The following is a 20,338-nucleotide window of genomic DNA, read 5'->3' as shown; positions in this document are numbered from 1 at the left end:
TCTTCTAATTACATATGGTAGGTAGAAATTTAGTGGCGTAACTGTCTGTAAATCCGTCACTGCACTGTAGAATGCAACCCCTCCCACAGTATGTAGTTGCCATTTAAATCCTGTCTTGTGGGTTGCGTCCATTTTACCCATCACTGCATTAACTTATAAAGAATTCATCTACTTGTACCTGTTGTAATTATTTATTTTATTATTTTGAAAAATAAACATGATTTACAGATAGATACCCTGCAATAAATGTATGATACAGTATATTATTTTAATCCTTTTATCTAAGAGAATATAAGATGCTTGTTTACTGAATCTTACGAAGAATGTTATTAATAAAATAATAATGAATTTGATCTTTACATTTTGTTATCAAAATTTTAACATTGCAACTCTATCATAATTTATAATAATCAGAAAATATGTTGCTCATTGACGACGAACAAGCAAAACATGCTGCTAATTCTTGTTTAAGGAAGAATAGAATATAGGAATGCTGAAAATATCCTACAAAGTAGTGATTGGCGATAGTCGATAGTTATGACTTCAGCTAACAAAACTATCGATAGTCAAATTGTTTCTAATGTTATCTATAGTTCTGGCGACTATCGGTAGTATCGAAAAATGGGAAGATCATTCATTCATTCATTAGCTGGGCAAACACGATTCTTTTTCAGCGATTCACTCACGGTTTGTTCAGAACTCATCCCAGTCTATGATTCCATATATTCTTTTCACTCGTAAACGAACGTCTCACACGATTCTTCATTTTGCAGTCATGGGTAGGAAAGAAGCGTTCTACATATCTTGCATAGATGACAGAGTAGGCCTGGGAAGATACAGTCCCTTTATAATGAGAGTTGAGACATTGGATGGTCTCTTTATGATCAGCTGGAACCAGTTTTCATGTCTTCCATTAATCTACAAAATTATGGAAGAAAGTTATCCTCAATTATAATTTATAAACTCAACCTTACTATCGAGTACAGTCTTTACATTACGATCCCTACTTAACTAGTATGCAAATTTCAGGCACGCTCTGATTATTTTTCATATGTAACTGAGCAAATCTAGTATTTAGTTTCCAATTCCTTTTATCATACACCATTCACCCACAACTAAGTAATTTTGTCAGAAAGTATCTGTGTTCACTGGGATCTTAGTTTCTTCGTAAAGACTGTTATCAAAAACTGAAACCGTCTGCATCCCAATAAAGTGGAAATCCTTACATTATTAATTACTTACTTACAAAGGCTTTTAAGGAACCCGAAGGTTCATTGCCGCCCTCACATAAGCCAGCCATCGGTCCCTATCCTGTGCAAGATTAATCCAGTCTCTATCATTATATCCCACTTCCCTCAAATCCATTTTAATATTATCCTCCCATCTACGTCTTGGCCTTCCCAGAAGTCTGTTTCCTCCAGCCTCCCAACTAACACTCTATATATATATTTCTGGATTCGCCCATACGTGCTACATGTCCTGCCCCTTTCAAACGTCTCCATTTAATGATCCTAATTATGTCATGTGAAGAATATAGCCTAATGCATGCAATTCTGCGTTGTGTAACTTTCTCCATTCACCTGTAACTTCATCACTCTTAGCCCCAAATATTTTCCTAACAACCTTATTCTCAAACACTCTTAATCTCTGTTCCTCTCTCAAAGTGAGAGTCCAAGTTTCACAACCATGCACAACAACCGGTAATATAACTGTTTTATAAATTCTAACTTTCAGATTTTTTGACAGCAGATTAGATGACAAAAGCTTCTCAACCGAATAATTACAGACATTTCCCATATTTATTCTATGTTTAATTTCCTCCCGAGTGCCATTTATATTTGTTATTGTTGTTCCAAGATATTTTGAAGGATAAATCTGCAATTTTTATGTTTTTATTTCGTACAATATTCTGGTTACGAGACATAATCATACACTTTATCTTTCCGGGGTTCACTTCCAAATCTATCTCTTTACTTGCTCCAAGTAAAATTTCCGTGTTTTCCCTAATCGTTTGTGGATTTTCTCCTAACATATTCACGTCATCCGTATGGACAAGAACCTGATGTAATCCGTTCAATTCCAAACCCTCTGTGTTATCCTGAACTTTCCTAATGGCATATTCTAGAACGAAGTTGAAAAGTAAAGGTGATAGTGCATCTCCTTGCTGTACCCCGCAGTGAATTGGAAAAGCATCAGATAGAAAGTGGCCTATACGGACTCTGCTGTAAGTTTCACTGAGACACTTTTTAATTAGTCGAACTAGTTTCTTGGGAATACGAAACTCAATAAGAATATTATATAAAACTTCTCTCTTAACCGAATCATATGCCTTTTTGAAATCTATGAATAACTTATATACTGTATTTTATACTCCCTTTTTTCTATTACGCCGAAAACCGTACTGATGATCCCCAATAATTTCATCTGCATATGGAGTTTATCTTCTCAAAAGAATATTGAACAAAATTTTGTACGACGTCAAATCCATATATTAATAGATAATAATAATTTTACATTATCCTTGGAGCAATGGTCACATGTTCAAAAAAATATTATAATGATTGCTAATGTTGGGACTTTAAGCAAAGATTATAATATTATGTGTTATTGGTACATAATTCTAATCCAATTGATAGAAATTATTGAATTATTAGTTCAGTACGCGTTTAGACATAAATTCTGAAATATATTTTCAGTTTATAACCAATTAACAAAATGTTTGTAATGGCTATTCATAGTATCGATAGTTTTGATTGTAACTATCGATAGGACTAGTATGTTTATGTTGAGTTGGTAATAGAGATTACTATCGATAGTACTATCGATACTACCGTAAGTGACTATCTCTACTACAAAAAGCTTTACATGAATCTTAAAATTGCTCGTTACCTGAATATCTCTGTCTATATAAATAGTTAATTAACCCCAACCCGCTCATATCTGGCCTCGGCCAGTATGATCCTAGGTTACGGCGTAGACACCAGACAGGTCCATTAGCTATACTATTGAGACAGGAGGACAGGGAGGCTGGCGTTACTCCCAGGTTTTGGTAGCCACGACTCAACTCCATGAGACTCCTTGGATAGTGCAACCGCTGTAAAATGACCTTGTCTTAACTGGGCTAAACAAAATCCCTCCCTAACAATATCTACTTTTGTTGATCGATGGAACTATCATAGAGCCAATTGGCTAGTATATATCCATCGATTCATAGAGTCATTCAACCTAAGAGCCAACTGGCTAGTCTCTGATATTGAGACAACTCATCCTGCCTAAGGTTTTTCCGTGGTTTTCCTAAGGCGCTAAGACAAATGTCGGGATGAGCCCTAAAAGAAATGGGCCACGGACCTGCACTCATATCCCCATTAATCTCCCTATTACTTAAATTAATTAACTAATTACATCTCTCCCCCCTCTTCGTAATTGAGCCATCATATAGCCAAATGGCTTGTCTCAAAATTGAGACGATTCAACAAGGCTCATAACTACCACCTCCTACATAATAGCCAAATTGGCTAGTCTCCTATACATGAGACAACTCATCTCGCCTAAGGTATTCCGTGGTTTTCCTCAGGCGTAAGACAAATGTCGGGATGAGCCCTATAAGAAATGGGCCACGGACCTATATGCCCTTCCCCATATATACTCCACCTTTATTATAAATGATGTATGCCCTAGTTCAGATAATATTAATAGTCTATTAAATATACGAGGTCACTCAATAAGTCGCAAATTGAAAGGACAGGGACCTCTCAAATTGCAGATTAGATTTCACGGCGCTTCTTCCGACGGCCTTCACCTGCTTTGTCATCGAACAACAGATGACGGCATCTTGCCATCCTAACGGCAAACACCAGCCAAATCCTCCTCGCCCCGTTCCGTGATCAATTGATCAATCTCAGCCCCCCTCGCGTATGTGGTACCTAAGAGGTTACGTCCAATTTCGGCTTCCCCTTCAAAATTTTCTAGAGCTCCTTCAGGGGAGCAGCGTAACCCGGAGTGAGACTAGTGGCCAACAGGCTTGGAGCTCACATATTTAGTTTTGTACAGCCCCCAACCCCTTGCAAGGACGCGTTTTGCGTACCTTTTAAATTTTCCTCCCAATTCTCCTTCGATTTTTTTTCGATTTTTCGAAAGAAAATGTTACAATAGTATCGTATATCTTCTAAAACCCAACAATTACTTGCATATCAATCAACATCAGCACTATAATCATCATAATCTTCAGAATCACGACCACCACAGCAATTATCATAATCTCTATTACCAACTCAACATAAACATAAAAAACCTTCATTTCTATGATCATAAACACCACCATCCTCATTATCACCATCTCTACCGTCACCATCATCTTAAGGATTAGCATCATTACCATTATCATAAAACTCAATCACCACCGTTATTAATATCACTGTACTTTTCATCGTTAACATTCTTATCATAACTGTTACCATCATCATTATTATCACTGTCATCACCATTATAATCACTAATATCACCCTTACTGTCATTGCCATCGCTTTATCACACCATCAATGTCATTATTAGTTTTAATCACCATCATCATTGCCATCATCGTATCATCTTCACCATTATCATCCTAACTCTAAATACCATCGCCATCACAACAAATACCACAGTTATGAACATCGTACAATAATAATAATAATAATAATAATAATAATAATAATAACAATAATAATAATCGTAATAATAATAAACCTCTGCACAAAAATAAAGCAAACTGGTACCCCTTGTGGTCTTCAAAAGAGAGTATCATTGCCGTTCGTACGGCAGGAAGTCAGGAAGCATCCAATCTAAGAACAAGTTAACAACGCAAACCTTTTCTTAATTATGGTTTATTTAACGGCGCTCGCTACTGCAAAAGTTATATCAGCGTCACCGGTGTGCCGAAATTTTGTCTCGCAGGAGTTCTTTGCATGCCAGTAAATCTACTGACATGAGCATGTCGCATTTAAACACACTTAAATGTCATCGACCTAGGTCAGGATCGAACCCTCAAGATCGAACACAACTACGTTATCCAGGTCGACCAAAGCAAACTTTTTAATATTCTTACGACGACGGTCAATTCCCGTCACACGCAATTTCAGTTAACCAACTCGTTGATAAGCTGCATTTGTGATGTTTTAAAAATAGTACATAATTGCACTACATATTGGCAAAATATAATTACCTGGAAATTGTGCATAAATAGAATTCATTTGATGGTATTCTTCTGATATCCGACAGTAAATTCTTGGAATATGGTATATTTGTCTTAAATTCAAAGTTTTTAATCACTGTGGAATATAAAGTTTTGGTTAGCAGTTACGCTTCGGATTAAATTCGTCATTATTGTCAGCTTAAAAAAATGTTACGACGCAAAAAGCAGTATTAAATATGCAAATAATTCTGAAATCAATTTTTATTCGTCGGATCCGAAAAATATTAATGACTGGCTGGTTTCCAGTGCCTTCACATTCAAATAAGGAGCTGGAATCATGTTCTTGGGAGAAGGTAAACAAAAATGTCATACAAATTCCTTTTTTCTACAATCTCCGAAGTACAGCGTGTTTTGGAAAGAACTGAACAATTGAAAATGTCACTTAAACATCATCTCTGTATAAGAAGTGGTATTTCGAAAAATGGAGTTCAAATATTCCCATTAATTTTATTTGCATCAATACGTCACATCATCTGTGCAGATCCACCGAAACATTATTTATTCAAGTAACATAAAAATTTGTTTTTACATCCTATTGCAATACGATAGAAAGATGGGGTATAATAAAAACATATTTTAATGTACACAATAAATGGCCGATAAACTTCAATTTATCTAGAGTCGTTTCCAGTGTTGCTTTTAAGTGTCTGTACCTGTACATCTGCAGCCTCAATCTTAAAATTACATCATTCTAAGTTGGGCTTCAGTTCGCAAATACGGTAACCATTCGGCCACACTGACGGCGGATTAAGTATAATGACGTTAACAGTGACATCCATGTTTAGGGAAACATTTTAATAATAATTAGAAAACCTCTACACAGCTATCTAATATAAAGTTTTACTTTCTTCCAGCTGTTTCCTCGTGAAAAAGATATCATAAATTCGTCACAAAGAAGAGATTCTTATAAGAGTTACAACATTTCGCAACTTCAAGATTCCTACGGGTTTGTGAGTACGTTTATATCGAGATATCATCAACGTTAAGAGCCTATGAAGTAGGAAGTAATACTAAATATGTCTCTATTTACAGATACAGTGGAAGCATCTATTGGACGAAGTATTTGCGACTAACTTCACAGACGAGGATTCTTTATATGTGGTGGCTCCTAACTACTTGTCCAGTCTTCATCAGATGCTCTCTCATTTTCAAAACAGGTCTGTTTTTGCTTGTAATATTATATTATAGAATCTAAGACAAGCTCCTAGTCGGTGATCGTGTACAAATTCGAAGCGTACGCAACGTAGATAAAATACAGAGTGAATCAAAAGTCTGGAACCATATAAATATCTTCCATATGCTTGATTTTCGATTACTATTGGTGTTACCCGTATTTGTAAGACCAAATGCTCTACCAGTGACACATTCGAATCTAGCCCTCAGCTATCTCAAAAGCCGCCATTTTGAATACAACTCTGAAATTTTAAATGGAAAAGGGGTCATGTAGGTACTCGAAATTATGTGCAATTTTCTGAGAAAAATAATGGTGCAATTCGTTTTGAGATATCTCTAATCGTTTTCAAGTTATTTAAAGATAACTATAATAATGACAGAAACATTAGTTACTGCATCTACCGATATTTTGTAACATGGTACGGTACTAAGAAGGCTTTGTAAAAGGTGTTTTTATGCAATTCTGAGAAAATTGAGAATGTGGGTAGAACATTTTGTAGCATTTCCGGGGTGACTTTAGCACAGGCTTCAAAGATACGGTTATTTAAATGTTCCACATTCTCAATTTTCTCTTCATCCTACCAAGTTATTTATATAACCCCAAAAGAAAAAATCAAGGGGTGTTAAATCTGGAGACCTGGCCGGCAATTCTACTTGTCCACGTCGACCAATCTAATGTCCAGGGAACTGCTCGTCCAGTCTGCTGCAACATTTCTGTGGTTTAACCTACCAGATTGAAGAGTGATACCAATTCTTTCTTCTTTCGATAATACCATCACGAAAAATCAAGAAATTTGTTATAGGAAAGCTTGAAATAATCACAACAATGCATTGAAACTGTCACAGGTTAACCAAACAGTAAAGCAGGAAAAGTTAATTACCAGAATTACATAAAAACACCTTTTCCAAAGTCTGCTTAGTACCGTACCATGTTAAAAAAATATCTGTAGATACAGTAACTAATGTTAGTGTAATTATTACAGTTATCTTTAAATAGGTAACTTAAAAACGAATAGAGATATCACAAAATGGATTGCACTATTGTTTTTTCTCAGAAAATTTCACATGATTTTGAGTACCTACCTGGCCCCCTTTCTATTTAAAATTTCAAAGTTGCATTCAAAATGGCGGCTTTTCAGATAGCTGAGGGCTAGAATCGGACATTTGGTCTTACAAATACTGGTAACACATACAGTAATCGAAAATGAAGCATATGGAAGATATTTATATGGTTCCTGACTTTTCATTCACTCTGTATTATATAAATATTTTAAGTCCCATAACTCCTCGTTACCTCAGTCCCTGAGCCGCCAATGATCCATAGTTTCGTTAGTCATATCTGCGAGGCTTGCTCTTTTGATCCCGAAGGAATAGTATTAATTCCAGTAGTGTCATCTTGCGTGTTACGGGGTTTTTTTGGGTACCTTCCTCTGGAATATTAACACACACTTTTTTTTTTGTTACACAGAGTGAAAGTAACTGGGGAGATTTTAACACCGTATTCCTTGGATAGATTACAATAACAATTCTAAGGCAATATTAGTACCAAATAAATACTTATCTCACAAAAAATTTCCCTGAATGTTGACTGTATTACTCAATGAGTACTATCCATACGATTCTGATCTTTACTTTTATCCTCAGAGAAATTGATAAAGAATGATGTATCCCTTTGCAGTTTTCAATAAAATGGACGGCGTTCTTGCAAATTATATAGAAAGATTAACTCGTATCGTTATTTTCTGCCATTAGGAAGTCTGGAAATCCTACTGGAGTGATTAAGGGGCGGAACTCTGCTGTTCGGACCGAGTGCGTGTGTGTTTTCATAATTGAGCCGTGGACGCGCTCTTGCTCAATTAAACAGACTTTCAGCCTAATTTCCTAATTGAATATTAGCTTAATTAGAAAAACTCATAATTGTCTTTTTTATTTATTTTATATATTTTATTCTATTGTTCCCTTCAATCTGCACAGTTACATCACTTGCACTCTGTATACAGACGTCTGCTTTTCCTATAATTTTATGACTCGCTTCAAATGAAATTGTTTCTATAAGAACAAATTTTTTATTTCTATCTTCTTAAAAGAATTTGGATTCAGATATTTCGACTTTAAACGTTTACATTCAAACTGTTTAGATTATTTTTACCTATGCTATGTGCTTGTATAGCAATCAACCATTTCTCTCGGGCCATTATCGCAATAGAGCGCTGCCAACATTGTGAGAAGACTATTTTTTTTTTTCCTGCTTAACGATGATTCATTGAAGGAATATAATATAATATAATAAAAGTTTTGTTATATTTAACATGAAAAATCACCTCTTAAATTTTGGTGTACAGATTACAATTCAATCTGTTTACTAAGAATAATGATGTTCCGCGCAATACAAATCCCCTACAGCTTCTTAAATACCGATACTTTCCTTTTTGTTTTACTAGTTCCTAAAGAATGGGTTTTGATCCATTTGCACTTTTTTCTCCATTTGATGAAACAAACTTCTTTAGTGGAAGGTCATTCGAAATCTTCATTTCAGTTTTATTACAGTCATATTCTTGCTGAGATTCTGAGTCCTACTTGTTCTCTGCTACATGCTGCAGATCTGAAACCAGAAATTTTGTCGTTCGTTAGACTTTTCACTGCCATGGATGGAAAAGCATTCAAAATATCAAACACAAATGTAGAAGTGCTAATACAGATATAAAGTAAAAAAATTCAAAAGGTATCCGGATATGTTGCTCACTTTAAATAACAGAGAGACAATTAATTAATTATTAATTTACTGCACTTCCGGGAGAACGTAAAGACGAATTTCTGACTATTCTAGCTGACATATAAATTAAATATACCTATAATCACGTTATTAACAAATGGAAAAATAATTATCGAGATTACTTACACTTAATCGCCGGCATAAGATGACAAAGGATAAATATAGACAAGAGATAGGCCTACGCAGTTATTTCTCTAAAGAGGGAAACAAGCTTCACATTCCTACCAGCAATTGTAACTGGGTTCACTGGATTTTATCTTACTGTCACATGAAACAATGCATTTGCACGTCATTTGCATCCATCGCAATCTGTTCTATTCTAGCAGAAGGAGAAGTTCTGCTATTGTTCCTTGAAAACGATCTCGAAGTCATAACAGGTAAACGTCAGATACAGAGTAACTCCGCAAATACAAAGTGCGTTCCATGTCAGTTTTCTAATAGTGAGATACTTACACAATAAGATCGCTGAACTTGAAGTCCATACTGAAGCAAACGTGGACATTGTATACCTGTCATATTCTGATGTTCCTTTTTCAGTATGTGTCTATGAGAATTATACAACTAAGAGGAACTTGTGCTAATATTGAGAACGCTAAGGAATAAATTTTTAATGAAGTGAACAATAATTATTTTTGGTACTTAGCTAGCTAAATTGAAGTTAGCGAACAATGTTGCGCTAAGCTCTTTATCTGGATTCACTAATTGAGACTCGTTGAACTAAACCTGAAGATGAAAATCATTGCACACCTTGCGTTCCACAAATTGAGAATAATTCAGTGTTTATTAGGTAAAAGTATAATACCTTATGATTAGAATAATATCTTAATTTCTAAATTTATTAAATGTACAATGCAATTTTTACTCGAAGACTATGTCTTCAATGTTTACGTGAAATTTTATCCATGTAGGCTAAGTCAGTTTTGTATAATCTGTATTTTAATAAGTAACTTACCTTTACTCCATCGGCAAGTCTATCGTGCTATCAAAAAGGACTGCGTTATATGGCAGTAAAAATGTTTAATAGCCTCCCTATCGATATAAAAAATGAAACTCAAAACATAAGATTATTTAGGGCCAAATTAAAGAAGTACCTAATTTTTCACGCCTTCTATTCTGTAGGTGAATTCATGACATTCAATAACGCTTCATGAAATTGATACTAAAACTTTGTGTTGTACTAGTAAACTATATTGTAAATCTCTTCTGTATATATTTCATCTAGACTATGACTACAAATTAAGACTTTATAATAGTATTAAGTTTCATGACTTGTTCCACATTCTAGCTGTGAGGCAATGTATGAATACCATGGAATGTTAATAAATACAATACAATACAATACAATACCACTGATTACTTTTAGTAGAAATAAAATAGGGTATAACAACTTAGTGTAGCAAAGTGTTGGTTGACATTGACATTTGAAAGCTTTCAACGTGGTGCAAGATTTGTTTGTTACAGGTTCAGAAACATCTAACATATCGCAAATGCAGTCCCAGTGAACGTTGCCGGCGTTTGTCAGTCGACTAGCGGCAGGACTCACCCATACCACCGCTGTTTTGCTTCCGCGAACTCACGACGCTTCGCCGGATTAAAAGTCATGTACTATATTATTAATATAAAGTTCGTATATTTGCTCGTAGAATAATAATTAGCAGGGATCATGGTCAGTTTGTTCTTCAGATCTAATGCTACCTCCACACTCTCGCTGAGTCGACCCGATTGCCACTCGGCGAGCACAAATCGTCGTCGTTGCAAGTGATGTACCTCTCCACATTCTCGCAAACTCACGAGGCGCGGCGAGGCGTTCAGTTGTGACGTGTACACGATGGAAGCTTCCGAAATTGCCGCTGCATCAGCTCTGTGTGCTCTTAGTTATTACAACTATTGGTAACATATCACATCAAAAATGTCGCAAGCCTCGGAAAAAAAAAGGAAGAAGATGGTGGATGACAGCTATATACACAAAAATCGGACGAGATGAATTTGCTGATATTACATTATTTCTCTTACTTAATATAATGCAACTTGTCTATGAACCTTTCCAACGTGGCAACGATTTTATTATTATACAATATATCGACTCAAATGTTATTACAATATTTTAATAGGGATTTATAAATTATTAATACAAATATGACTATTCATTTGTTTTTCAAAGTTAATTAAAGCCACTTAAAACTAAATATTAATTTCTGTTGCAGGGAAATGATAGAAAATATGTTTAACGAGCAATTTTTGTGAACCATCAGGAGAATTTGATAACTTCAGTCCTATATCACTACCTGATTTCGAACATTCACTATGCAAAATATTGCCAATTATTTCGAAAAAAGACACAACTGAGAGAAGCGATAAAAGACAAAGTGCTCCTCGCCATACCGGCATATAGAATACCTGAAATATTTTGAACAGACAATCGCGAACAGTTGATAAGTGGTGGTCCTCCAGCTTGGGGTTTGGGCGAAGGACTAACAACTCATCACCGTAAAAAGAGCTTGTTGCGAAACCCCAATATAAAATATATCTTTTCAAAAAGTGGAAAAATTCAAGTACATTGGAGCAACAGTAACTAATATAAATGACGCTGGAGGGGAAATTAAACGCAGAATAAGTAAGGAAAATCCCTGTTATTATTCGGTAGAGAAGCTTTTGTCATCCAGTCTGCTCTCGAAAATGCTGAAGGTTACAATTAAAAAATAAACAGTTACTATATTGCTGGTTGTTCTGTATGGTTGTGAAACTTGACTCTCACATTGAGAGAGGAACAGAGGTTAAGGATAATCGAGAATAAGGTGCTTAGCAAAATATTTGGGGCTAAGTAGGATGAAGTTACAGGAGAATGGAAAAAGTTACACAATGAAGAACTGCACGCATTGTATTCTTCACCTAACATAATTAGGAATATTAAATCCAGACGTTTGAGATGGGCAGGAAATTTAGCACGTATAGATGAATCCAGAAATGCATATAGAGTGTTAGTTGGAAGACTTGAGGGGAAAAATCTTTCGGGAGGCCAAGGTGTAGATGGAAGGATAATATTAAAATGGATTAGAGAGAGGTGGGATATTATGCTAGGGACTGGATTAATTTTGTTCAGGATAGGGACCGATGGCGGGCTTATGTGAGGACGGCAATGAACCTCCGGGTCCCCTAAAAGCCATTTGTAAGTAAGCGAGTACAAGAGTCTACACCAGTGGTACTCACTAGAAATTTAAAGAGAGCCAAAAGTGGAAAATAGTAACTTGCCGAGAGCCACAATGCATTTTACAGTATTGAAGCTTAACAAAATGCGCGGATTTTTAATTATTATATGATTTGGTCTATTATTATTATTATTATTATTATTATTATTATTATTATTATTATTATTATTATTATTATTATTATCAGCATCATCATTATCTAATATTTATATAGCCTACTATAGATATTATGAAGTTAAATGGTGGATTCTGCTATCCTTATGCAACTCATATCGATACGAGCAGGTTGATTTGTTGTTTTATTTTACCTGTAATCTGTTTTTAACGAGATTGGAAATTTAGAAAATAATGTGTCACATACAGCTGAAAGACACTCCTTAACAATTTCCGAATCCATAAATGGCTTAATTTCTGCTATGTAGCATGATGCTTTTGTTGTCAATTCATTTTTATTTATAGGGAATACATTATTTTCTATACAGATATTACGGAGTTTTTAACATTTTCAGATTCTCTATCTTTGATTGAGAATCTTTTGAATACCTATTACAAAATTTGAATGCACACTATGTCTATTAAGATAGAAACATAACCCAGTATTATATAAAGACGTAATAAGACAAGAGACATGATACTACTCTATAATTTTTTTAATGAAAACAAATACGCGTCGTTGTTGAACACCTTCACTGGCAGTAATGATGCAGGGTAACCAAAGTTTTCTCCAGTAGCACATTATTACAGAAATCAAAAAAATCTCAGATAAAAATAGTAATAGTAGGCCTAATATTAGTTCAATAGCCGCAATAAATGACTTTAAGAGACACATGTGGCTTGCGGGCCGCGTAATGAGTACCACTGGTCTACACTTTTTCTACCTGGGACGTGGTGACGCTCGGGTTCACCATTCGCTTCCTTTGACTCGGACACCAAAAACCGACACGGAGCGGAGCGCAGGCGAGTGCCAGTCTCGGCGAGACATGGCGAGGCGAGACGAGCTCACCATCCACACTTTCGCGCTCGCCTTGGCTCGGGTTGACTCGGCGAGAATGTGGAGCTAGTATTATACTAAGTAACTTTTATTTCTCGGGAACACTAAAAAATAAGAGTAAGTAACTAATACTTATACATTGGTGGAACTTAAAATACTCTGATAGAAATTCATTGCATTAGCGCAAAGGATCTTATGCGTGTGAATGATAGTTTATTACGGCAATGTGATTTATGTATCACACAAGATAGGCAATACTTCTAGCCTCTACTGTGGGGAGGATGAGTACCGAATGTTATTAATATAACATAGTACCGGTACATACGATTTAATTTGACGAAGCACCGTAAGTTCGCGGATGTAAGCAGCGGCTGCAGCGGTGGGGGTGGTGGCACCTGCCGCGTTCGGCCGACAGAAACACGGAGAACGTTCGCTGGGACTCACTCTATATGTCGGATCCGTTACCAAAGGTTATTTTCTAGGCCTAGTTCGTAAATCCGTGTAAGAAACTGAATATGATTACCATGATTCTACGTTCCAAACTCTAGAAAATAGTTTGTAAAAGTTAGAGTAGTTAAAATTTTTAGTCCTTTAGGAACCTATCTGTTGGATTCGCTACCAAAGTTCCTTCCAAGAAAACGTAATATAAGGGTCGCCCAAATGAAAGTGAGATTTTTGTCGTAGCGTCGCTGTTCTAGCAAGCGAAGCTCAGTGTTTTCTTTGGTAGATAGCACTGTATGTTAGGAAATAGCTGACATTGTGTGAAGCGGTAGTGCTCTGTTTTCATTTGCAGAACAACATTGTATTGTGTACAGTCGAAACATGGATTCATCCAAATAAGCTCAACGAGCATTTATTCAGTTTCTGACGGCAGAAAATGTTAGTGAAGCCGAAATTTATCGCCGTATGAAGAATGTATATGGTAATGAGTGTTGTCGTTCTCGAATGGCAATTGAAATTTGATTTACATCGTTCTTTCTCTACCTTCTCAATGCTTCAATGCTGTTCTTCCTATTATCGTAGTCCAGTTTTTATACAAAGGAGAAGATACTGTTTGTTCAAAATTTCATGCGATGGTATCCATTGGAAGACAATTTCCTTATTTGTTGATTTGATATTTTTATACAGTTTTCTTATATTTTGTAGGATTTCTGTTGCTTTGTTGCTATTGAATATGCCCTGTAATGCTTCTTTGCAGTCTCATTGAATTACAGTGTCTTTCTTTACATGTGGTCCGTATAAAACACTAAGCAGAGCTGTTTTTATTGATATTAGTTTTCCATCGACAGTTTTGCATATTTTCTCAAGGGTGTATATTGCGAAAATTCTGTTCTAAATATCCCAAAGCCTGCCTCGTTGTTTGTACATTAACCATCATTATGTATCCCATTCTATACATCAGTTGGATAATATGTTTCTGGCATAGTTGCTGTGCTTGTCGCCTTCAGTACTTGTGATGGATCACTTGATCTTGAGACTGGTTCCTGGAGGTCTAGTTGAATGTTAATGTCTCGAAATTCGGGAGGGGGGGGCGTGATATTGCATATTTTGTGTTTATTTGTGAAATTTTCCCATTATCATATTCAGTCAGTAGTTTTTTAAGTTTTTATATATCTTTATTACACAACATTTAACACTATATCACTATACCTGAAGAAGACTAATAATAGGTCGAAACATGTAAACCATGTACAATATAATTTAACATGAGAAATCATATAATACATATTCCGAAGTTTTTTATGCTTTCAGTTTTATTACAGGTAGTTGTATCTGGAACCCTGGGTGGTTAATGGTTATAGATGTTGGTTTTGATTTTGTCTGGTAAAATCATTGCTTTTGTGAGATACTAAGTTTTCAGCTTTAAGTTTTCTTTTAAGGTTTTCATGGCTATTCTAGGTGTGCGTTTGACAACTCCAGATATAATTCTGAGGGATCTATATTGTGCCATCTCACAAGCTAACATTCTGATGGAGGCAGATGAAAAAAGTTAAATATTTTTCTTTCACAATGTTAATAATGTCAAAAGAAGTGCTTACACAAATTTTGGCCACCCGACCGCAATTACTAGGGCCCTAAAAATAAGTTCGTGAGAGGTCGTTAACAGAAAGAAAACACAATTTCATTGGAAAAATTTATTGGAAAGACACAGCAATTGTTGAGCTATTTTTCAACATATTCCCCGGAATTGAAATTTTTCGTATCATGGGATCGACAGAGAGGTGCAGACGGCTGTCAAACGCTGGTTCCGATCCCAGGCGGCTGACTTGTACAACACAAGGATACAAAAATTGATCCCATGGCATGGCAAATGTCTCAATTCCAGTGAGAGATATGTTGACAAGTAGCGTAACGATTGCTACATCTGTTTCAATAAATGTTCCCAAGCAATTGTGTTTCTTATGTAAACAGCCACAGAGAAAATCACTTTCTGGACGCCCTCGTAATTGCGATCGAGTGGCCAAAATTTGTTTAAGCACTTTTTTAACATTATTAACATGGTGGAAGAAAAAAATTTAACATTTTTATATCTCCCCCATCGGAATGTTTGCTTGTCAGCTTTCTGGAGTAGACTCTTTTTGGCGTTATAAGCAGTTCTCCTCCATACAATAGGTTCGGTTTTATATAACTTTTATATTTTTCATTGAGATAATTTTTTATAACAAGATTAGTGCTACACATTATACCGTGCTATTGATAGAAGTAAATCGGTTGACTTATCTGCTTCCCTCTCTGTTTCGCTTGACTCTCCTGTTTTTTTTTTTCAGTACACTAAAACTAATAACTCTTGACCGAATTGCTTCTTTTCCCATTTCATACGTCTAAGACAGTGATGTCAAAGCAAGCGCATTTTTCTGACCTTGACGTCGTGCGCGGACATCAAGCGCTACTTATGGAAGGAGGAATAAGCAGCCTGTTGGATTAAGAAAACAGTGGTGCACAAACCTCATACGGAACGCGAAATTTTATGTCGTTATTTTTACATGGCTTCTTTCTGTTTAATATTTTCTATATTGTCTGTAAAACGAAAATAATAACAGTGATTTCTTAATATTGCACTTGTGTTTTAAATCTTAATAACATAATAGAGTGTTAAGAAGGAATATTCGCTTAAATTACGTAGTACATAAAACTATACTATACTAAGCGAATGAAACTCATCATTCATAAAGAAAGCGATAGGTATCAAGAAAAAAAAAAGAGATTGGTAAGTTGGAATTGATATTGATGGTATTTTTAGCCTTATAAAAGTAATCAATAAACTAATCAAAACAATATTATAGTACAAAGGAAAGTTACCTAGGTGCCGCATATGTTTTAAGTGTAACTAATATTCCATAACAAAACTCTTATCGCATTATGCTTTTAAGGTGATATTGGTGCGCAAGTTCCTATCATTAGAATATTAAATTATTTTCTCGATATCTACTGAAGCTATAGAGCTGACATTTTTACAACATATGGGCATATATCTTTTATATTATTATAATGTACCGAAGTACATAATATATTTCCATGCAGATATTCTGCGTCATCATACGATGAAAGAGTAATGGAGCGGAGAAAAATTCTCTCCGGCGGCGGGATTTGAACCCGGGTTTTCAGCTCTACGTGCTGACGCTTTATCCACTAAGCCACACCGGATTCCACCCAGGCGTCGGAAGAATCGTCTTACGAGTGCACCTCAGCACATATGTGAACTTCGGTCCTAGGTTCATAGATATCTATGACGTAGTGCAGAGGGCGGCCACTAGAGGGAACCCAAGATTTGGAACTTAAAACTGAGACGATTCTTCCGACGCCTGGGTGGAATCCGGTGTGGCTTAGTGGATAAAGCGTCAGCACGTAGAGCTGAAAACCCGGGTTCAAATCCCGGCGCCGGAGAGAATTTTTCTCCGTTCCATTACTCTTTCATCACATATCTTTTGCTTATGATGTAACAGTAGTTGCTTTGTTAATTCAGTTCCTTACAAACATTAATTTTCCATGCGAATACTTTCAAAATGTGTAATACACTATCTTCAGTAATATGTATTTACGGTATATTACATTTACGAAAACATTGTTCCAGTACCTGTAAGGCTACTAAATAAATAGGCCTATATCTGAAAATTTCACTTTTCTATGAAAAAGAAGTTGAGAAAATATTCCTTTTGAATAAAAAAAACAAACTTGTGAAAAATGAGCATTAAAATTAAAACTTACATTCTCATGATGCACTTAGACTTCTCAGACAAATCTATAAATTAACATGGATACAGTTTTAATAAGTTCTCTTCCCTTTATCTATTGAATCAGTGCTGGCCATCCCTGTACATAGCTCGACCAAGCGGCATATACTACCTCTTTCGTCTGACTCTTTCCTTTCCGCTGTAAAGCGCTCAGGCTCTCCTGAGCTCTAAAGCGCGCGCTTGCTCCTATGGGCACCAATTGACATGACTGGTCTAAGAGAAACCTCTTTTCATTCTGTATCTAATAACAACTAATTTGATTTCGAAAAAAATTACTTATTTCGTTTTTTCCTCGTACCTTTCAAATGTGATATTACATTGAGATAAATTGAGTAGTTCGGAACACAGCGCAGGCCTTGCTGCAGGAAATCGCAGATCTCCAGAAAATAATGTTTGAGACATGCGTGGTGCTGGTTGTTGCAGAGTGGTGCACAATGCGCTGCTGCTGGTGTTCGCGCGGGACATCCTCCACGAGCTTATCAACGCGACCGCGACGCCCGACTGGCCCGGCTTCTGTACCCGCGTCACCATCAACGTCTTCACCAAGACGGTGAGCGCCCTCTACGTCAGACAGTTCTCCCCGCAGTATCTTGAAGAGCTCCGTAAACAGGTACGGTGACAGCGTTACGTAATAATTATTTTCAATTACAGAAGCTACTCAGAAATAAAGAGGCGCTTATACAGGGTGTTTCAGAGGTGGTGTTACAAACTTTCAGGGATGATGGCGAAGGGCACATGTATCAATTTGAGATAAGGAACCATGGTCCGGAAATGACTGATTCGAAAGTTATAAGCATAAATAGTTGTGTGAATATGGAATTGTAATTTGGCACCACGTGTCCTTTTTCCCTTATCCATTGGAACAGTCGTGGAAAGATGGTATAGGCCGGATGTCGCCTACGTGGGTACTAGGCCCGATACAATCTGTGAGCTTGTCTACTGTTCCCATTGGCTCATCCGTATTCGAAAATCAGACCTGCTTATTCCGCTCTCGTGTACTCCCCCATTTCACTAGGACTGATCGACTAGACACTGGAACTTGTACACATACACTGCTGTCTATAGACGTGCATATCAGGACCGACCATGTCCGTTACACATTACGCTATATGCATTGCTTTATTGTAATTTCCTCTCCCCATCCCTCAGACAGCGCACTGAATGGAATACTGTAAGTAGACAACGTAAACAACGTCAGATGAATACAGTATGTGTAAAATATACTGATAAATACAAATAAATAAGGTGTACAGAGGAATAAAATTATTTCATTTTTGCTTGTAACTTTCGACCCGGTCATTTCCGGACCAGGGTTCCTTATCTCAAATTGATACATGTGCCCTTCGTCACCATCCCTGAAAGTTTGTAACACCACCTCATAAACACCCTGTATAGCGTTAAAATTCAATGACAGATGTAGTACAGTAGTAGTCATAGTAGCACTATTCAATTTAATGACGCTTTCATCCGCGGAGATTATTCAAGTTGAAATTAAGCGTGGGCAAGAAGTGGCCGACAAATTTTACCAGGAATTCTCTAATAGGGACACGCTTCTTCGAAATATACATGTAAGAAGGCATTCTCTATTCTCCATTCACTAAAAAGATTGTATCATTATCCATCTAAATTAAAACAGACGCTGGTACAGACACTCATTCTACCTCACTTCGATTATTGCGACGTTTTGTTCAGTGATCTCAGGATTGATTCCGCTCAGAAACTACAGCGTGTTCATAACGCGTGCGTCCGCTTCATTTGTAATGTTCGATACTATGATCATATCTCACCTTCTTTCAAGAAGTTATCATGGCTTAGGTTACATGAGAGGAGAAATCTGCACTCACTTTCTCTCTTATATCGAATTATGCACTCTTCATCCCCCTATTATTTATTCGCTCGATTTCATACTCTCTCTCGCTATCATAATATTAATACTCGATCACAACGCGATAACACGCTAGAAATTCCACTTCACGCATCGTCTCTGTATTCCTCATCCTTCACTGTTGCTACCTCTCGTCACTGGAACTCTCTGCCGCCTGAAGTCAAGGGCTGCCGAACATTGAATTCTTTCAAATCCAAGTTAGAAAATTATCTTATGACGAGTTGCCAAACTAACTTACTATTATGACAAGTGTTGTATTGCATGTTTCCACGTTTTCACATTTTTTTTTTTATGTTCTAATGATATTCAACTTATCTTATATTTTTGTTTTCATATTTTCCGATAATGTTATATCTCTAATGTGATAAGTTGAGCTATATATAATCTTAATTTTCCTTATTGTGTGTACTTAGAAATATTGTATTCACTGTATACTTTGTACTGCACTATTTTATTACTAATATTACTATTATTATTATTATTATTATTATTATTATTATTATCATCATCATCATCATTATTACTATTCTTATTTTATTATTATTATTATTATTATTATTATTATTATTATTATTATTATGAATAATTGTCTTTTTTTTGTATGCCTCATTTATTTTGACCTGCTGTTCACATATTATTATACTTTTTTCTTTCTTTCTGTATGTTATATATTATGTCCGATTCCTTCTTATTTATTGTTTATTTTTTATTATTATTATTATTATCTTATTCAATTTTGTGTGTAAAATTGTAGCGTAATTTGTAAATTTGTAGTGTTTTTGTAACGCAGTCTTTACTCCTGGTTGAGTGTTAGAGAAGGCCGTATGGCCTTAACTCTGCCAGGTTAA

General features: G+C 35.9%; 1 protein-coding gene across 1 annotated transcript in view; it reads left to right on the top strand.

The window, feature by feature from the left end:
• The window catches only part of Nepl16 (Neprilysin-like 16), a 516,822-nt gene that overhangs the window by 439,932 nt on the left and 56,552 nt on the right, over positions 1 to 20,338 (top strand). Inside the window, exons 7-9 of the mRNA XM_069816363.1 lie at positions 6,085 to 6,180; positions 6,263 to 6,387; positions 18,029 to 18,215. Of these exons, the coding sequence (XP_069672464.1) occupies positions 6,085 to 6,180; positions 6,263 to 6,387; positions 18,029 to 18,215 (408 nt within the window). The remainder of the gene's footprint in view (positions 1 to 6,084; positions 6,181 to 6,262; positions 6,388 to 18,028; positions 18,216 to 20,338) is intronic.

The sequence above is a fragment of the Periplaneta americana genome, chromosome 17 (assembly GCF_040183065.1).
Source record: "Periplaneta americana isolate PAMFEO1 chromosome 17, P.americana_PAMFEO1_priV1, whole genome shotgun sequence".
Classification (NCBI taxonomy): Eukaryota; Metazoa; Arthropoda; class Insecta; order Blattodea; family Blattidae; genus Periplaneta; species Periplaneta americana.
Note: the sequence above shows the minus strand (reverse complement) of the source record. Positions and strands in the feature narration are given on the sequence as shown.